Source organism: Taudactylus pleione, unplaced genomic scaffold, assembly GCF_031769625.1.
Source record: "Taudactylus pleione unplaced genomic scaffold, aTauple2 ptg000156l, whole genome shotgun sequence".
NCBI lineage: Eukaryota > Metazoa > Chordata > Amphibia > Anura > Myobatrachidae > Taudactylus > Taudactylus pleione.
In genome coordinates, this window is record NW_028284558.1 from 729869 (window position 1) to 749984 (window position 20116).

The 20116-nt window shown below is 42.0% G+C and overlaps 1 protein-coding gene across 21 annotated transcripts in view; it reads right to left on the bottom strand.

The window, feature by feature from the left end:
• The window catches only part of BAZ2B (bromodomain adjacent to zinc finger domain 2B), a 267863-nt gene that overhangs the window by 18036 nt on the left and 229711 nt on the right, over positions 1–20116 (bottom strand). For 15 of the 21 annotated variants that reach the window (XM_088474781.1, XM_088474783.1, XM_088474790.1 and 12 more), the window contains 8 exons: positions 17083–17127; positions 16543–16575; positions 15203–15268; positions 9937–10077; positions 7816–8070; positions 7057–7271; positions 6869–6943; positions 5001–5235 (listed from right to left, as the gene is read on the bottom strand). In XM_088474781.1, the coding sequence (XP_088330907.1) occupies positions 5001–5235; positions 6869–6943; positions 7057–7271; positions 7816–8070; positions 9937–10077; positions 15203–15268; positions 16543–16575; positions 17083–17127 (1065 nt within the window). The remainder of the gene's footprint in view (positions 1–5000; positions 5236–6868; positions 6944–7056; positions 7272–7815; positions 8071–9936; positions 10078–15202; positions 15269–16542; positions 16576–17082; positions 17128–20116) is intronic. The other 6 variants (XM_088474799.1, XM_088474797.1, XM_088474796.1 and 3 more) reach the window with 1 other exon arrangement.

The window sequence follows — 20116 nt, forward strand, 5'->3', positions numbered from 1 at the left end:
CATCAATGGTTTGCACCCCTCGATGGCCACTGTTACATTGGGGAACGGTGGGCCGCGGGCTAATCAAAAACAGAGGCGTTGCTTAGCGGGCGCCAGGGGCGGGGCTAAGCTGTCTCGTCCAGGAAAAAAAAAATCATCTCCCACTCATCCATCAATGGCCATTGACTCTTTGCCATCGATGGTAAAAGTATTTGACATCAGCCATAAACCATAGAAGATTTTGAATCATCGATGGTCGATGGCCATGCCTAGTGCCAGCCAGACCAGCAGCATGGGAAAGAGAGGAGAGGATGGAGAAGTGTACTGTACCCTGTAAGGTGAGAGAGAGTAAGGGGAGGGGCACTATATTTTCTGTGTGTCTGTATGTATGTGTGTGTATGTAAGTGTGTGACTGTGTGTATGCATGTCTGTAACTGTGTGTGCGTGTATAAGTGTGTGACTGTGTATGTATGTGTGTCTGTCACTGTATTTATGTATGTGTGTATAAGTCTGTATTAGTATGTGACTATGTGTGCTTATCGGTGACTGTATGTGTGTGTATTAATGTGTGACTGTATGTATGTGTGCGTATGTAAGTGTGTGACTGTGTATGCATGTCTGTAACTGTATGTGTGTGTATAAGTATGTGACTGTGTATGTGTGTGTGTATAAGTCTGTGTATAGGTGACTGTATGTGTGTGTATTAATATGTGACTGTATGTATGTGTGTGTACTAGTGTAAGTGTATTTGCATGTATATGTGTAACTGTATGTATGTGTGTGACTGTATATATGTATGCAACTATGTATTTGTATATATGTGTGACTGTATGTATATTTGTGTGTGACTATGGGCAATATGTACCAATAGCAAAATGCGGTCAAAACTCTGAACACTGGTGTTTATAGATGCTTGATCGAATTCCCCATATGTATCACGCTCCAGAAAGCAAAACTTTCCGGAGCTTGTACCAGATAGGCCTAAGGGCTTCTTTCCATATAACTCCCGAAAAGGGATCCAATAGGATCCCTCCGAGTGTCCCGTACCACCGTGTATCTGTAGTAGGACTCCTGGGTCATAAACCCGGAAGTCCTCACATCACAAAGGACAGCTCTTATCAGAATAGCTGTCCTGTGCGTAAATAATTGTAAATCTTCATGCATATGGCGTTAATGTACGCTACTGCATACGGTAAGTGTTGGGATGTATCGCAAACACAATGTAATATTTGATACAACCCGCCCTATGTATGTATACATACATACCCCCTCAGCCACCCCAAATTTGGCGGGACTGTCCTGCATCTCGGGGAGAAAGATAGGGAAGGTAACTCTGTAACCTGCTCTGCCCTGCTCTAAATTATATTAACTCTACGAATTAATATAATTTACTATGTAGTTTGCAAGCACAGTGAGCAATGAGAGACAATACCACTCCCTATTGTTGTTATTGCAAATGTCCTATCATTCCTATGCCTCTGATTGTAGTGTAACCTCCTTCTCCCAATATCAACAAACCAAACACTACAAAGTTTCGTATTAGCCCACGTACAATCTAAATTAGAGTATACTGAAAATAAATACTATATGTGGACAAACGAAACAGGCAAAGTTCTGGTGACCATAAAAGGGCATCAAGACATAGGAACCACACTCTTCTTTGACTCCTCTTGCTTCTACCTCTGACATTGTGGACTCTATCTATCACTACTACCGGGACCAATATGTGGCAACTGACCCGATTCCCTCTCCATTGCCACAATGGTTGACTGACACCGATCTCCCCAGATTTACACAACAGCAACAAAACCCTCCTGACTTTGATAGAACGGTGAAGGAAATCTCCAGCACGGTTTCTGAATTGCACCTACATAAATCCCCAGGCACGAATGGCTTTACAGTGGAATATCAAACTTCTGAAGGTGGAACAGACTCCACTGTCACTTGATATGTATCACAGAATTTATAGACAACAACCTCAGTATGCAATGTTTCATCAGGGCTATACCAATCTACTACTTAAACTCTACAAGTACCCCCCCAAACTACATTTGTCTTATCACCCAATTGCCCTGTTAAATGTGGATTTTAATATCTTAGGTAATATACTAGTGAATCACTTGCCAGCAATTCTTCCAATACTGCTGATAAACCCTAGCTTGGGTAGGAACATGGCCGCCACTCGGTCAAGGGCATTCGGACATATATAGCAGCAGTGGCCACTTCTTCTGTGACCCCTAATTCTTCCAACATATTAATGAGTCTTGATGCTCATAAGGCTTTTGATACGGTCTCTTGCCCATTTTTGTTACAAATATTAATGATTATGGTCTTTGGGACGGACTTTGCGACTCATTGCATATCTCTATACTATCTCTCCTAATTCATTGCTCATTAACCGGTCTTGTGGTCTTGCTCATTCTAAATGAGTTGCAGCACTAGACAGGGCTGTCCTCCCCCCCCCCCCCCCTCTTTTGTTCAATCTCTCCTTAGTTCCCATGTTAAGTGTATTAGAGAACCTGCCAACACTCCAGGGCACCCGGATTTGCTGATTGTCTTTTAATTAATATCTCTAACCCCGCTACCTCCTCCCTAGTACCCCTCATGGAGAGAATGGCAGAATACCAGCAGGTTTCCGGCTTCCAGGCTAATTATTCCTAAAGCCGGGTATAACCAAATTTTTCTAGGCCGCAAACACTCCATTGAGATGGGCGTCTGAATCTATAACTTATTTAGGCATGCAGTTACCTAAAAATATGGCTAACCTTTCCAGCTATAATACAACTAAAGGGACTCATGCCATGCATAGTGACTTGGAGGGTTGAGATTTTCTTGGTCTCTCCTGTTTCGGTAGAGCAAATCTTTTTAAGATGATTTCATTTCCTAAATTCCTATTTCCCTTACAGTTCTTGCCCCTTTGGCTGACCAAATCTGGGATTCAACTTAACAATAATCTTTTTCGCTCATTTATCTGGCAGAAAAAACACCCATTTATTAGTTGAATTAAATGACAGCAAACCATTAATAACGGGGTTATTAATTTGACAAATGTTGTTGCCTATAGTTATGCAGTACAGTTTAGATACTTACAGCTCTCTGATAGTGATGTGTATACGCTTGGAGGCAAGCTCTGTCATATATGTTTTCTGTACACACTAATGAGCATGAATTACCTGACTCAGTGTTAGCAAATTTTTTTCTCAAGTCAGTAAGAAAGTTATGGATCATATTACGCCACAAATATAAAGTAAATCCATATAAATCTATCCATCGTTTATGGGGAATAGTGATTTAACATGGCATGGCAACTCATACCTGTAGGAGGGTGTGGTGGGCCAACTGATGATAACTTCTCCAAAATACTTTACATTATGCACAGGCCGTAGAAGATGTTCCGGTCTGGCATTTCATTCAAGCCCAACATTATATAAATAGTGTGGCCATGTCTTTTCCCCCATTTGACTGGAATAACTCCCTTTGTACCTATGTACGGTTAGCAATGGGTCTTACACAGTGGCTTTCTCATTTTCCTGAAGTTGATATAGACCAGTTATTAGGGTCTTACACTCCTCCATCAAATTTCTACCTGCCTCCACTTATGTGGAGAGGGTTCTAAATATCTTCCACAGGGGACATCTTTCACCTCATAGACACCATATTATCTGTCTCCCCGAGTCCTCAGATCGCCCTAAATGTGGGAAATTGGGGGCCAATTTATTCCATTCTCTGGTCCCGTCCAATTATCCAACGCGTTTGGATTCACATGTGGAAGAACTGTTTAACTATATCCCTTTTACCCCAGAGTAACCAATATTAGGTTATCTACTTTAAAGGATTAGATTATCTAGAGGTGTTAGGAAACTGCCAATAGCCATCTCAGCAGAGGCCAGGACAAGTGTCCTCCACATGTGGATCCATTCTATGCCCTCCTCTGACTATTTAAATAGGAATTATGAATATAATACTGGAGGCAACCTTTCAGAAAGAAAGTGTACTGAACGCTTCTTCAGCACATGGGAGGGAGAGTTTAATCAATATCCACCCATCGCATATTAGGGAACAAATCTGTGGTATGAAACACGGGTTATTTTTAGGATCCACCCATCACCTTACAATTATCTGACACCTAAGGCCAAATATAATAGGGAGGGAGTTTAGAAAATGTCAGAGTTTAGCAGTAATCTCTCACATTGGTCGAGTTTTATCTTCAAAATGGGAAAACATCTGGATGAGAGTTTAAATCATGAGTTTTTTTAGTCTAAATATATGCGAGTTTGCCTGTTCTCGGGCTCTATTACATTGGGCGAGTTTAGAGTGAGAGTTTACTGCTAAACTCTGACATTTTCTAAACTCTCACCCTATTACATCTGGCCCCTAATGTTTACCTCTTGGCCTCCTTGTGCCTCCTGCAGCATTCCATTAGATTAGAGGTATATTGCTACATTATGATATATCTTACAGAATAGTGTAATACGCTCTATTATGTTTTTCTTTTGATAAATATTGACCCACTATGTATATTCTTGTATATTTCCTCTGTCATCTAATGTTTCACAATTTGTTTCTCAAAACCATGATTTTGACCCCCTGAGCTGGGTTCTCTACCCTACTTTCATTATGTAAAATTTACACACTTTTTGTATTTTGTATGGGATGTAGTTATGAGACTGACGCCTATCTTAATCCCAACGCCAGAATCCAGGAGGAAGCATTCCCGAACAAAGGCAATCTGGGGGGAGGGTTAAAGCACGATGGGGAGAACTTATGTTTAGGCACTAATGGGTAGGGTAAGGGTGCGGGGTGGGGAGGGTTAGGGGGAGAAGGGGGGAGGGTAAGTATACTTACCCGACCCCTGGCGGGATACCAACCATCGGGATGCCGCTATCGGTATTGTGACAGGAGCCATCTCGACAGCCAGCATTACATACCCATTCCTTTTATATAATATGTTATACAAATGAGCAACTACAATAAAGAAATAAAAAAATTAAACCGTGTTGGGGATTATACAGTTATTATACCTCATCATCACAACTTTGAGATTTTTTCCCTTTTTTATCTTCATCGTCCTCATCATCTTCCTCTGCAGGATCATCGCTGTCATCGTCATCGTCCTCATCATAGTCACTGTCTGCACCCTTCCGCCTGCGCTTCCTGACAGGTGTGGGAGTGCCTAGTGAGTGGTGCTCCTCTCCTCCTTCAGCACCCGCAATGGAGTCCCTCTTCCCCGTCTTTTTAGCATGTATTATTCTAAGCCTATGAAACAATAAAATGGCATATAAGTATATAATAGAAAGTAAACTAATAAAACTGAAATGAAAAGGTCACTTCACTGTCATTTTTTTTTTTACATTTAATAATACAACAAAAAGCAAAAGCCTGTCATAGGGTTACTGTGTCCCAAAAACACTCAGGGTACTGTATTTCTATACCTATTTACTACCTCCCTTCTGATGACCTTCATATTCCTGATCAATGCTTTGATGAAATGTTAATTACAAAATTCAGATTCAAGCACATTACACAATTAATTAGACAAATCTTTCTTTAATATTTGAGACACCTGCGCGGTTATGTTTTGGATAACAGGTGTACTGTAACATTTACAGCATAATAAAAGTAGATATAAGAGCAATGATGATTGAATTGACACCATATACAGTAGATCATTTTATTACAAAAGGAGGTATAATTTGTAGATGTTTTATTACTCTTTTAGTTGATAATTGTTATGATCAAAGGTGACGACCCTACTTTGTCTCCGTGTTGTGTAAAAGCTACAATGGTTCTGTTACAATCATGCAATTGTTATAATTGCTCTACATGCATTGCTGTTATCACATCAAGTTTATTTTGTAAATAGGACATTTTGGGCTGGATTCATTACCGATTGTTGTGTTCTGCGCGTGCATCGCAGTGCGGGAAGTCTTCACTGTGATCGGGATTACGATAGCAATGACTACGCAGACCCTTCACAGAGTGATTGACAGGAAGTGACCGGGGGTTTGCACACTGTTACAGGGGCGTGTAAAAATTAGCCATTGCTTTGCCATACGCAGCTTGGGCTTTCACTGCGTGCGACGAGGTTAGCAATTCCTGGGTAAGGTCAGACCTTGTGCAAGTGTGCGTGAGGCTCCGATGGTACTCGATGTTACCGATGGTTTTGCAGACTTGCTAAGTATTATGGATGTGTGCAAGGTAATGTGGGCGTCCTTATGTTTGGCTGTGACGGCATTGTGATTGCAATCATTAGAATGATTTCTTTCAATGAGACTGCGTGCGTAATCACAACTGCATTCGTAATAGCGATCAGGCCCTTTAAGTCAAAATCTTAATCGGTCAAGACCAGACACAGAAACCTTTTTGCATAGAAAGCTAAGACTAGAACAAAAAAATTGGATAGTGGGAAAAGGGGTATATTATATAGATTGCTTACTATGCAACACTAATAATAATAATAATAAGGAAACGGTATGAAATACCGACAGTCTGGATCCTGGTGGTAAGAATCCCGACACCGGGGTCCCGACAGGGTTAAAATACCAACACTTGTTGGTCGGTATGCTAACCCTTCCCCTCTCCCTACGCTAACCCTAATCTCCCCCCATTAGTGCCGAACCCTTACCCTCCACCTAGTGTCTAACCCTAACCCCTAAACCTAACCCTCCCCCCCCACCCAGCCCGTTACTTACCTTCAGCATCCCGGCGGTCGGGATGCCGGCGCCAGGATACTGACCGGCGTCAGTGTTCTGGGACCGGTAATGTAAGCGTCGGCATCCCGACCAATAATAATAATAATATGGAACTTTACAAAATCCTTTGATGTTGTGTGTAAACAACATGCTACAACAAGATTTTTCATTTTAAAACATAAAATAAATACACATACTTGCGAAGCTTGCCTTCCACCATCCACTTATCTCTCCGTAGATTGGACATGTGCTCTAAATTTTTATCAATTTCACTGAAATTGCAAAAAAAAAAAAAAAGAAAAAAAAGTAGAACAAACTTAATAATAATTATTAAAACAATGCAATAAAACAAATGTAATAATATATTTAATGTAAGGGTGTTTACCTGACCACACTTTTACTACAGGCAAGCTCGTTAACCAGAAATGCAAAAATGGAGGATTTCTCAGCCGGCGTGTGCGCTTGGAATGATTTGGTTTTAAGACTTTCGGTGAGCTCAGTCTGACCACAGTGCGCTTCCATAAAGATCTGGAGGACCTCGGAAACATTGTCACGATTTAAACCAATATTCATTAAATGTTCCCCAAGAGCAGTTTTAGCCTTAAAGAAAGAATTAGGACACAAACAATTGTATTGAGCAGATTCATTTCATATTATGCCTGTAAGTCTGCCGTTATTATCCTTCCATCATAGACACATATATATTTTTGCAGTGTGGGTGGAAACTGGAGCACCCGGTGGAAACCCACACAAGCACAGGGAGAATATACAAACTCCACACAGTTAGGACCATAGTATATACTGCTCCACCTTTGTATAATTCCCACATGATTTATATATGTATTGTATGTGTAAATCTGGCTCTGATACTAGCCGGGCCTTCCTAGCCATTTACCTGACCGCACGTCACTGTTAACCACTTAGTTAGGAGGGTCACATAAGATGCTACGGGGGTGGTGCTAGACACCCACTAGCCATATTTTGAACTAAACTAGAGCTGAATACGTTTTTAAATAAATATTATATACCTAATTTATACAAAAAAAATGTCAATTTATGATAAAGTTTTAAATAAATATTTGCCAGTTATGTACCAAACACTCCACGTCATGATTAAACTGCAGAGAACACTGTAGTAATTTACCTTATAACCTGGTGGGACTCCCGGGTCGCAGACAGCTGCAGACAGCAGCCTTACCAGCAGGTCTTGGACTTCTCCCATGCTATCTTCTATATTTAATAAGCCTTCTTGAAAGATACTCAGAGATGGGATATCAGTGTGTATATCAAAATCCAAAACTTTGCCGAAGTTACGTAAGAATTGCACCACCATGAGACAATTGGAGAAAGTGCTGCCGGAAAGAACCAAACCTGGGATACGTTGCAGTTCTGGCAAAGGCTACAAGAGAAAATGGTAAAGTAAGAAGAATGTTCCATAAATAGGATCAAACTTTATGTTTCATTCTCTGTTCTACATGTCAAGTTCACTACACTACCGGTAAAATATATTATATAAATATTAATATATATTATGTAACACAGCACATAAACGTTGGGTGTAGGGGACACTGTTCCTCCCTCTCAGCAATGCTGACCATAGCTGCAACCGTGTATCCCCTTCTGCTAAGATGACTGTATGCGATTGGAGGAGAAGCAGATGAGGACCTGCTGTGGAGCCAACTGGACTTTTTTAAAATGCGGGAATTTTGAAAGAAATAAAATGACTATAGAAACACAAGGTATCACTAAAGGATGCGAGTAAATGGGTCAAATTCAGTGTAAACTATATATATGAAAAAAATTATATAAAAACCAAATATAAGCAAATGACCAGATAACAATAATTATGCCCATTGCCTGACCCAAGCCACTGTGAGAATAATGGTCACAAACCACAGCCCTGCGGGAAGGAAACACTCACATGTCATTAAAAAGAATTATGAAATAATATAAAGTGCAAACAATAAGGCATGATTATAAATATATATAAAAAATCATTCTATAAGATAACAATTTAGCCCAGTGGTTTATAAACTGTGCGCCGAGGGACACTTACAGAGGTGCCACGTATTGGAGGTCCTGGACCACCACCAGTTTAAATAAATACTTAGGGGTACATTTACTAGGGCAGACTAGATTGGCCAAGTGGTTCTTATAATATGCCGTCAAATTCTATGTTTCTACGAGTTTGGATTTTTAATCATTTATCCATCGGTTTTGCTTTTAGTAAATGGGCCTTTAAAAAATGACCTAAAAAACAAAACTGGACCTTTAGTATATTTACCCCTAAGTATCCATGTATAACTGCTGGTGGTGCAGGAGTAACACTCACACAACGCAGCAAGCATCCATTAGCTACTATTTATTTACTTGTATTAAAAGCGTCAATTATGTGTTTTTCAGAAAGAATACTTATTTCCCAACATCTGTAACTTTTGGATTGGCCATATCATCTTCTCACAACATAGATCTTAAGGCCCCCCAAACACGGTGCGATATGCACCTTGCGATGCGACTTGCGACCCGACATATTGGGCGGTCCCCACACACGGAGCGATTGGGTGGCCAACCACCAGATATGCCGGCACCCCCTCCCCCACCCGCATAGCACTTCATGGGATCGAATATCGCTCTCCCAGATCAACTGAACCTGCGGAAAGATCTGGAGGAGCGATGTACGACCCCATGGGAGCGTGCACTGGCCAATATCATATCCACACATGGTACGATATAACAGCGATATCGTTCCAATCCGTCGGATCGGCTGCTATATCTCACCGTGTATGGGGGCATTAACACTTTATTGCTTAGAAGTGGTTACTCCGCCCTTTGAATATTTGGGTCATATAAATCCATTTCCTTTAAGCAAAGATATATCAGCAAATGTAAATAATTGTGATAACAACACACCCGTATTATTTAAGGATAACTGTGGCTTAATGCTTATAGGTTCATTATGCATATGTCTTGTTAGGCTAAATGATTATCTTATTGAATAAATACTTATGTTATAGTTACTATGACAGCTGATTATTTACAACTGATATTGTGTTGAGCTGTGATATTTTCCTTGAAATAAATATTTTTCCCTGTTTTAGAATTAAATCCCATACTGAGTGCCGCGGGCACTTGCCATAGATTGGTGGTCAGGACAAATTATTTATGGTTAATGTGATCGGCAAACCAGTGCTGGCAGCTGCCAATCACACATTGTGTGGACAAACAGAAGCACAATAGTGTCCAGCACAGTAACTTATGCAGATACCTTTTGGTCAGCCAAACACATATCTTCTGTTGGCTTCTTTAGCTCCTTGGCCAGTTCCAGTTCCAGCCGTCGCTGTTCCAGTTTACGCTCTTTATTCAGCCGTTTCTCATCTTGCTTCTCCTGCTTTAAGCGCTCTTTTTCCTTCAGGAAAAATAGGATTATAAAACAATAAAGTATAAAAATCTTCATAAGAAAAATAGTTAATTCACAGAGAAAGCTAGCAAAGATAAAGAGTTGCCTGTTCATTATTATTATTATTATTATTATTATTATATACAATCATAACTATTGTTTCCTATCTGCATGTTTACATCACAGAAGACCTTGTTCCTCCTTTGGGTGTGAAGCACTTCCCATCTTACACACTGTACCTATGGACCTATATAAACTGCTCCCTTTCTGAACATTGTGGCTGCTCTGTTGATGAGCATATCCTAATTTTATAGTAAATTTACAGTTTAGTCACCAGTGGCGTAACTAGGGTAGTTGGAGCCCAGGGCAAATTTGAAAAGGGAGCCCCCCCAACAGTACGATATTTGCGCGCATCGGAGGCGCGCGCGGGGAAAAAATGGGCGTGGTCACTTAAAAATGGGGCGTGTCAACATGACACACCCCTTTATTTTCACGCTGAACATTCCTATCCATATGCACCTTAACCCCAGTAGTACCCCTTATACAGTACCCCCAGTATGCAGTTGTGGTCCCCCTTATGCAGGCACATAGTAGTGCCCCTTATACAGTATCCCCAGTAGTGGTCCCCCTTATACAGCCCCCAATTAGTTCCCCTTACTCAGTGCCCCCAGTAGTGGTCCCCCCAAATATGCAGTGCCCTATGTAGTGTTCCCCCTTATGCAGTGCCCCCAGTAGCAGTCCCCACAATGCAGTGCACCCAGTAGTGGTATCCCCTTATGCAGTGCCCTTTATATAGTGCCCCCAGTAGTAGTCCCCCTCCCCCTATGCAGTGCCATTTATATAGTGCCCCCAGCAATAGTCCCCCCCCATGCAGGTTTCCCAGTAGTGGTCCCCCTTATGCAGGCACCCAGTAGTGATCCCCCCTATCTAGTGCCCCCTGTAGTGGTCCCCGCAGTGCCCCTAGCAGTAAGCCCCTTATATAGTGTCCCCAGCAGTAGTCCCCCCCCCCTCCCATGCAGTGCTCCCAGTAGTGGTCCCCCTGAAGCAGGCTCCCAGTAGTGACCCCCCCTATCCAGTGGTCCCTGTAGTGGTCCTTCCTGTTATTGCCCCCAGTTGTGGTCCCCCCAGTGCAGTGCCCCTAGTAGTAGGCCCCTTTTATAATGCCCCTAGTAGTAGTTCCCCCCCAAGTAGTGGTCCCCAGTTGAGGTTCCCCCTCCCGATTAAGTGCCCCCTGTAATAGCCCCCCCCCAGTAGAGGTCCTCCCAATAATGGTGCCCCCAGTAATAGCCCCCCCCAGTAGAGGTCCTCCTAATAATGGTGCCCCCAGTAATAGCCCCCCCCAGTAGAGGTCCTCCTAATAATGGTGCCCCCCAGTAATAGCCCCCCCCAGTAGAGGTCCTCCTAATAATGGTTCCCCCAGTAGTAGCCACCCACCCCCGTTGTGCCCCCACCCCAGTAGAGGTCCCCCCAGTGGTAGCCACCCCGTTGTGCCCCCAGTAGTGCTGACAGGTTTTTAAAAAAATATATATAAAAACTTACTTACCTGAATCCACGCTGCTGCTGCTCCTCCAGTCCGCGCCGCCGCTCCCGCCGCCGCCGCCGCCCGCCAGTCCTCCCTGGCTGGCGCGCTCAGCATAATGGGACAGACGTCATGACGTCTGTCCCATTACCCACTACAGGAGCCGGACGGAAGTCCGCCTCTTGCAGTGGGTGCTGCAGCAGTCAATGAGAGTCTATCTGACTCTCATTGGCTGCTGTTTAACACACGCATCGCCGCCAGCGCTGGCGGCGATGCGTGTGTTATGCACAGCCTGAGCCCGCCTCCTAGCGCTATTGGGCAAGCGCTCAGGGGGAGGGAACGGGCTCAGGTGTGCAGCACAGGACCGGCACTGGAAGCCTAGCGCCGGTCCTGTGTAAATGTGTAGTGCTGACCGCACTCATTGCGGTCGGCGCTACACTGGCTAACTAGGGCGGGCCGGCACCGTGGCCAGCGGCGCCCCCCGCGCCGCCGGTCCAATGGCGCCCAGGGCACGCACCCCGCCTGACCCCCCCTAGTTACGCCACTGTTAGTCACTTACTTCTCAAAACCTACAGAACACTGCACTCTTCCAACTGTGCAATAATAGACTAATGGCTCAAACACTTAACGATATCGCTCATGGAGCATATCGTTAAGTGTGTCCCTTGCACTGCTGGGCTCAATGTCGTTAACAACATTGAGCATACACACTGAACGATATCGTTAACAATATCGTTCAGTGACGGCACCCTCCCTCACCCCCTGTACTTGCAGAACCTGACGATATCGTCAAGTTGCCCTGCAAGTACGGGGGTGATTAAATACATTGTTAACGATGCGCGGGAGCGCGCATTGTTAACGATGTCTTGCACACACTGGATGATATTGAACGCAATGAACAATAATGATATCGTTCATATCATCCAACTTATCGTCTAGTGTTTATGCGGCATAAGGGGTCTATGTACTAAGCCTTGGAGAGAGATATAGTGGATGGAGATAAAGTACAAACCAATCAGCCCATGTAATTTTCAAACACAGCCTGTAAAGTGACATATTGATATATGCTGCATTGTAATTCATACTCAGGAACAGCACCTAAACTACATTCATTTCAATTCTGGTTATACAAAGGACGTCTTACGTGTGCTCTGTTTTGTCTGTTAACCCCATTTGTGTACCACAGCTATCACGGTCTGAGGGCCTAATTCAGAGATGGGCGCTGTTAGCATTGCTGCTGCGTCCTTGGACACAAGAGTGATGCTAACGTATATTAATGTAGTAGGAGGCATCTGAGAACAAAGATGCCTCCTGCCAGCATCTCAGATTCGAGTGCTGCGTCTAAACATACAGCATTCGTCCATGGATGCAGCATCGGAATACCATTGCGACCATCAGTTGCGATGGCCGCAGTCATCACCCAAATGAGTTAAGGGGCTTATACTTCTGAGGCGCATTTCCCACATCTGATGATCAGAAACGCAGATGTTCCTGATTCCCTGACCCCACCATCAGCAGATATAGGGGGGTATTAAGCTTAAGCTTACTTAGAATGGGCAAAAGAACTGTTCAGCCGGGGCCAGGAAATCTGCGTTGGAAGACGCAGACCCTGACCCGGCACTATAAAACGAGGGTGACACACCGCCCACTCAGCCTTTGGGGGGCACTGCGAGCGATCTCATATGACCTGTTCTGCATACCTGCGCATGTAAACCATTAGGCCCTGAATGTAGAACACAGATGTACACAATTTTATATAAAAAGATGTTTTATTGATTGACATTATTGATTCAATGTCTGGAACGTCACCACCTAGAAATTGAAGTGTAACGCAGGACCGGATTAAGGGGGGGCGACAGGGGCGATCGTCCCTGGGCCCCCACACCTGAAAGCCCCCACACCCATCGGGGTTAATGTGAACCAGAGGAGACGGAACCAGTTCCGCCTCCTCCGGCCAACCTAACCCCGGCGACGCAGGGAGGCATTATATGCCAGATGTCCGCTGAGATTGTAACCAGCGGGCGCCCGGCTCCCTCCCCGCAGTGTCAGCCGGAGCCAGAGACTGGAGCTCATTCGTGAGCTCCGGACTCCGGCTCACGCAGTGCACTATGGGAGAGACGTCATGAAGTCTCTCCCATACTGCAGAGGAGCAGCCGCCTGGAATGGACGTGGACGGCAGCGTGGCTTGAGGTTAGTATTAGCTTTTTTTTTTTTTTTTTTTAAGTGCGATTGGCTTTTCTACTGGGGGCATTCCTTGGGGGGGGATTACTACTGGGGGGATTATTGGGGGGGGATTACAACTGGGGGCATTACTCGGGGGGGATTACTACTAGGGGCATTACTCAGGGGGGCATTACTATTGGGGGCATTGATATTGGGGGCTCTACTCTTGGGGGTTTTACTACTTGAAGGCACGGCATTACTACGGGGGCACTACAACTGGGGCCACTACCACAGGGGGCATGACTACTGGGGGCATAGCTACAGGGGTTTTACTACTGAGCGCATTTATACAGGGGGTATTACTATTGGGCACACACAGGGGGCATGACTACTGGGGGGCATTACTATTGGGGCCACCACAACAGGGGTATTACTACTGGGGGTAGTTAAACAGGGGGCATTACTATTGGGGACACAACCACAGGGGGCATGACTACAGGGGGCACTACTAATGGGATTATTGCATAAGGGGCACTGCATAAGGAGCACCACTCCTGGGGGCACTGCATAAAGGGCACCACTACTGTGGGCTCTGCACACGGGACACTACCACTGTGGGCACTGACACTACTGGGGTCCCCACTGCGCATACCCCCAGTTTGTCACATTTAATAGGGGCCCCCACAGACCTTAATCCGGCCCTGGTGTAACGATCACCTAGAGAACTTGGATGTGAGGTCACTACTTTATTTACATTTTCTTTAATATTGTGATGTAACGAATTCCTAGTGATAATTTACATTCTCCTGAATATTGTGACGTCATTACTTTCTAGTGATAATTTACATTCTCTTGAATACTGTGACATCAGTGCTTCCTAGTGATAATTTACATCCTCTGAATAGAGATGTGCAGGCTCGAATTAGTTCTGATTTTACTGCCAAAATTGTTTCACAGAAAGAGGCAAAACTTCATCTTTCATGGACAAGCATCATCTTTCATGGACTTTTGTCCAGGAAAGATGTTTATCCATGAAAGATGACATTTTGCCTCTTTCTGAGACCCGATTTTTGGAGTGAAAATTCTGAATTTGAAAAATGGAACCAATCCAAGCCTGAACATCTCTATTCTTGAATATTGTGACATTACTTCCTAGTGATAATTTACATCCTCTTGAATATTGTGATATCATTACTTCCTAGTGATAATTTACATCCTCGTGAATATTGTGACATCATTACTTCCTAGTGATAATTTACATACTCTTGAATATTGTGTCAGACAATGAAATAGCTGTTTCCACCATGTGTATGATGTGGCTACACTGTAAACTAGCTTCTTGACAAAACAACAGTGTGGATTCTGAAAGGCACAACATAAAATCTGTTTAGGATTTCTAGCTAACGTGGACATTTATCACCTTCCCTGAAATGCTGAGACAACAACGCATACCTCAGCCTTTTTACGAGCTTCTACAGCCTTCAGAAGCATTAAGTGTTGTCTCCTCCTCTCTCGTTCCTAGCAGAACAGACACAAGATCAGACAGAGAAAGCCCAAGCAGGACACACAAAATAAAAAAAAAGAAAAGAACAAAAAAAATAAAAAAAACACCACAAGGCATCTGGTGAACATGAAGCTGAGAGTTGCAGATTTAGCACTGAGACTGGTCACAGTGAGTGACATTAATACAAGGCACATAAGGTCGAGTTTGTGCATATTTTAGTTGCGGTTTAGAAAGCGGGTACAAAAATCAAAAGCGGTAATAGTAAAGCAATGAATAATGAAGACGGTGTAAAATAAATAAATAAATAAAATAAAATAAAAAAATCACAAAAGCGCACAAAGTATACTCTTGGTCAGTTACAGTGTGATGCTCCTTTATGAGCTTACAATTGGAATACGAAGACAAAATAGTGGTTGAAATGGGAGTCAGTAACCTTGCACACCCAGGCTGAGGTCAGCCATTTTGTGAAGAAATTAACCAATCTTCATGAGAATTTGGTCTTTGGAATAACTAGGACTCTGTTACATTAGCGAGCCACATCTGCCTCAGTATCGGTTCCTAGTGAACAGATAGACTAAACTAAAGTCTCATGGAAGATTGGTTCAATCCTCAAAATGTCTGCCTCTGTGCACGGGTGAGGTCACTGGTTTCTAGCGAAATTATAGGCTACAGTCTCTGCTTTCATTGCGTGTAGGTGACGAGAACTCGCATTGCCTGAGCAATGTTCTGTGACAAGTTATCACGTATGAGTCTATCTACTTAAAATTGCAACTTTTTTTTATACATATATTTGTAAATGCTGACATTATTTTATTTATTTATTAATAGACCAAGTGGAAAAATATATGTATATATGGCTCATAAACATGCATGAATGAAAAATAAAAGATTATCCAATTGACTCTCCTTTTATGCATTGCATAAAGTTACAAGAGCTGCATCCTGCATGCCATAAGGGGTGAGGGTACTTATTAAAACATCTGACACAGTGTTTTGCTGAAATTGATGCATCTTAGAATTTAGGAGGGAGATTTAAATTTCTGTCTGTGACCAAATATATTCCTGTCAGCTTGTGAAGTAACTGAAGTCAGCAGTGTGAAGTAGCCTGAGCCATATTAGTTTATCCAGGTTAATTAGCAGATGTATGCAATATGCTGCACTGTTAAGCCATGCACGGGGAGATGTAATATGACAGCAGCCAATGCTACACTTTATGCATTGCTAGGACAACCATGTCACAACCAAAATAATCACGATGCGGTGTTAAGACGTACAAAAACAAACATACCCATACCATATCTAGTCTATGCCTCTCCAACTCCTGGTAGAAAGAGTTGGCACATCATTATGAAACAGAAATAAATGCAGATTACAAAATAACCATTTGAGAAAAAAATTAAAATTACCCCAAAAGCTCCCATAACCAAAGCTAGGCAGGAAATACATCAGCAGTATATATGGAGCAATAATAATTGTAAGGTAATTATAGAACACACGCCCACAAGCAGGCTTTAAGTGCACTCGTAGTATATTCACAGTGAAGGCAGCCATTTTGTTGGTTGAAGCAATATTATTAATAATGTTATGAGAACGTAGCCAATCAATTTACTGGGAACCAGTTACCTCACAGAAACATCAGACATGTTGTCTCGCTATCCTTGTTCTTAGTAAATTGGTGAGCTGATAAATTTGGCTAAATATTGATTTAGCCCACAAAATGGCTTTATTAACTTTATGTAGACAAGAAGTACACTTTAATATATATTATATACGTCTATTTTAAAATGATTACGAATGAATTCTCGCTTAGCATTACAAGTGTACAGACCTGGTGTTTCAGGAGAACTGCCTGTTGCCGTCTCATTTCCTTCTCCTTAAAAAGAAAACAGAAGCAAGACTTTATACCAGCTGGAGAAAGGGTGATTGACAAATTTACTCACTAATTGCAATTATTAATTCATTTTGAATGACAAATATATAACAATGTCTTAAAAAAAGCATATTTCAATCTCTTAATGTGCCTAACTTAATTATAGCATTCACAGTCTTAAAATATAAATGTGCATATATTCATATATTATGTGTATATATATATATATATATATATATATATACACATATATACACACACACACACACAATAATATATATATATATATATATATATATTCTAAAAAGGAGGTGAGAAAAGGCGCTCTCTGGTGTAGTATTTAGGAAATATCTGAATATTCGTTCTCAATATGAATCCCAATGTCCTGATGAAGTCCAATCCAGTGAGCTGGGTCTAAGTGACGAAACGCGTTGAGGTGCTGTGCGGTTATCCCATGCCTACTGTCTCTCTAGAGACCCACCTACTTTTAATGTAAGAACCGTATTGTCTTTCTGTTTGTTTTTTATGTCGCAATAAAATCTCAAAATAGTATGGCATTTTGAGAGCGCAATTCCTTCTATATATCTATATATCTGCATGTTACACCACTGAATGTACGGGGAGGAGCAGAACCAAAGTGATTGTTCAAAATTCCGAGGCACATCTGATAAAGTTATCTGCCGACATTGGGATTCATATTGAGAACGAATACACGCTGGCTCCATAAAAAGACCCCTGATGTGCCTGTTTATTAATTGATGAAGGTACTTTTAATACTTATCCTCAATATTCAGATATTTCCTAAATACTACACCAGAGAGCGCCTTTTCTCACCTCCTTTTTAGAAACTCTACTACCATTCGAGACGATACAGCAACAGTCTCTCAGGAGAAAATTGGTGGCCACCGGTTATACGGGGAGTGCATTTTTGGAAGACGTCAATTTAAAGGACATATACACAGATATTTCTTGGTGTAGCGCTATAAACAGTACCCCTGTCTTGCATATATATATATATATATATATATATATATATATATATTTATATATATATATATATATATATATATATATATATATGAGAATGAGAGAGAGAGAGAGAGAGAGAAAGAGAGATTCTTTGAACAAAAAATATTTTTGAAAATTACTTGATTTTAGAACTGTCAGCAATAATGATTAAATATTACAAGTAACCCTGATATTGAAAAAAAAATTTAAATTATAGTTGCCATTCCATATCTGGTCAGCAGATGGAGCCTGTAAATTACTCTGTATATTTATGTGGACTAAACGAAGATTTGTGACAATATAGAATACTACATTCACTCCAAAAATGGCACAATTCACAAATATTTTGTTGGAATTGTACACAGAGTTTATTCAAACCTTTACAAATGACCGCACTGCTGAATCGTTATCTATATGGTGCTCTGAGAATTGCAATAGACTATAAGCTCCCTGTAAACCACGTGAATACAGAAACAAAAGGCTGTGCTTTTAGATAATACATCTGATTGTAGATCAAGGATCACTTCTGAACACCTATACAGTTAATCTGGTTCTATTAAAAAATATTTAATGATGTAATGAGTATTTTAGTTAAACATAAACAGATAATGGAAATTTCCTTACACAACAAATATTTCAGTTGTTAGTGTCTATACCCGTTGCAAGCCCTCTCACGCACATTCACATGGGAGTATATGAACTACAGACAGGGCTACAAAATCTGCTACTATCAGAAGATGCATGCAGGTCGGCACTAGAAGCATATGCACCCGGGTTACACCACAAACACTTAAAAAATATGTTTTTAACCATTTGTTTGCTAGTGAAATACGCATAAACTATTCGACATCAGTAAAAGTTAAAACACCTCTATAATACAGCAGAAGCAACTCTCCCTCTCATGTAAAAAAGTTATGCTAAAACACGCACAGAAAAGCACTATAATATATGCTGAAGCAGCAAAGAAAGCATCTGTCAGAGACCGTGGTGCATTCTCAATCAGCCAATCAAAAGCAGTCTTTGCTGTGGATCCAGCTTTTTCAGGCCTGCATTTGTTCACAATTAAGCAATCACACCCTTACCTGTACTCAGTCTAGATTACAACACCCCTTCCCTCCTACATCCCAAATCTCCAGATGTAAGGGGCAGGGACGTTGAGACAACCACGGGGGCCGGGTACAGAAAGGGGTATGGCAAAATCTACGTGGTGTCCCCACACCCCATTTGGATAAAAAAGAATGCAAAATACTGTGCACGGCTGCAAAGGGCGGGCAAGAAACTGAGGGGTCCCATGTAATTAGTACCCACTCCGCCCTTCCCCTCTCAGCGTCGCTGGCAGGCGGATGTAAGTGCCAAAATTATCAATAAGCATATAAGGAAGTTTTTGTTTTTATGGAGATTTCAAATAAGATGCTGTACACAAAATGGTACAGTATTCGCTCTCCATCAGGTCACTAAGTATTAAGGATCAGTAATGAAGGGGAAACACACATGGGGGTAAATTTTAGTGAGTTTTTAGAAGTGTAGATGTTGTTGCCCATAGCAACCAATCAGATTCTAACTATTATCTTCTAGAAGATGCTAATTGAATGTTAAGTAGAATCTGATTGGTTGCTATGAGCAACATCTCCCAAAATGCTCACATTAGTAAAATATGCCCTACGCTCTCCAGGACGGACAGAGACTTTAGGTTGTGCAAAGTGCACAAAACACTATGTAAAATAGCCTCTCTCTTAAAATAGATTTTTATCAGATTTTCTTTCATTGTGTGCTCAGAAATATCTACAGATACTGCACCGCCCCTACAGTATACATCCGCTTGTGAAAGTAGCCACTATCACCATCAGTATGCACTAACCCAGCGCTCTCCTCGGTACACAAGATCCATCTGAAAATCAGACAAATCTCTGCATGTGTTCACCACTAAATAGCCGACAAATCCATCCACGCACCTGCGGATCACTTATCCTCATCACATCCTATG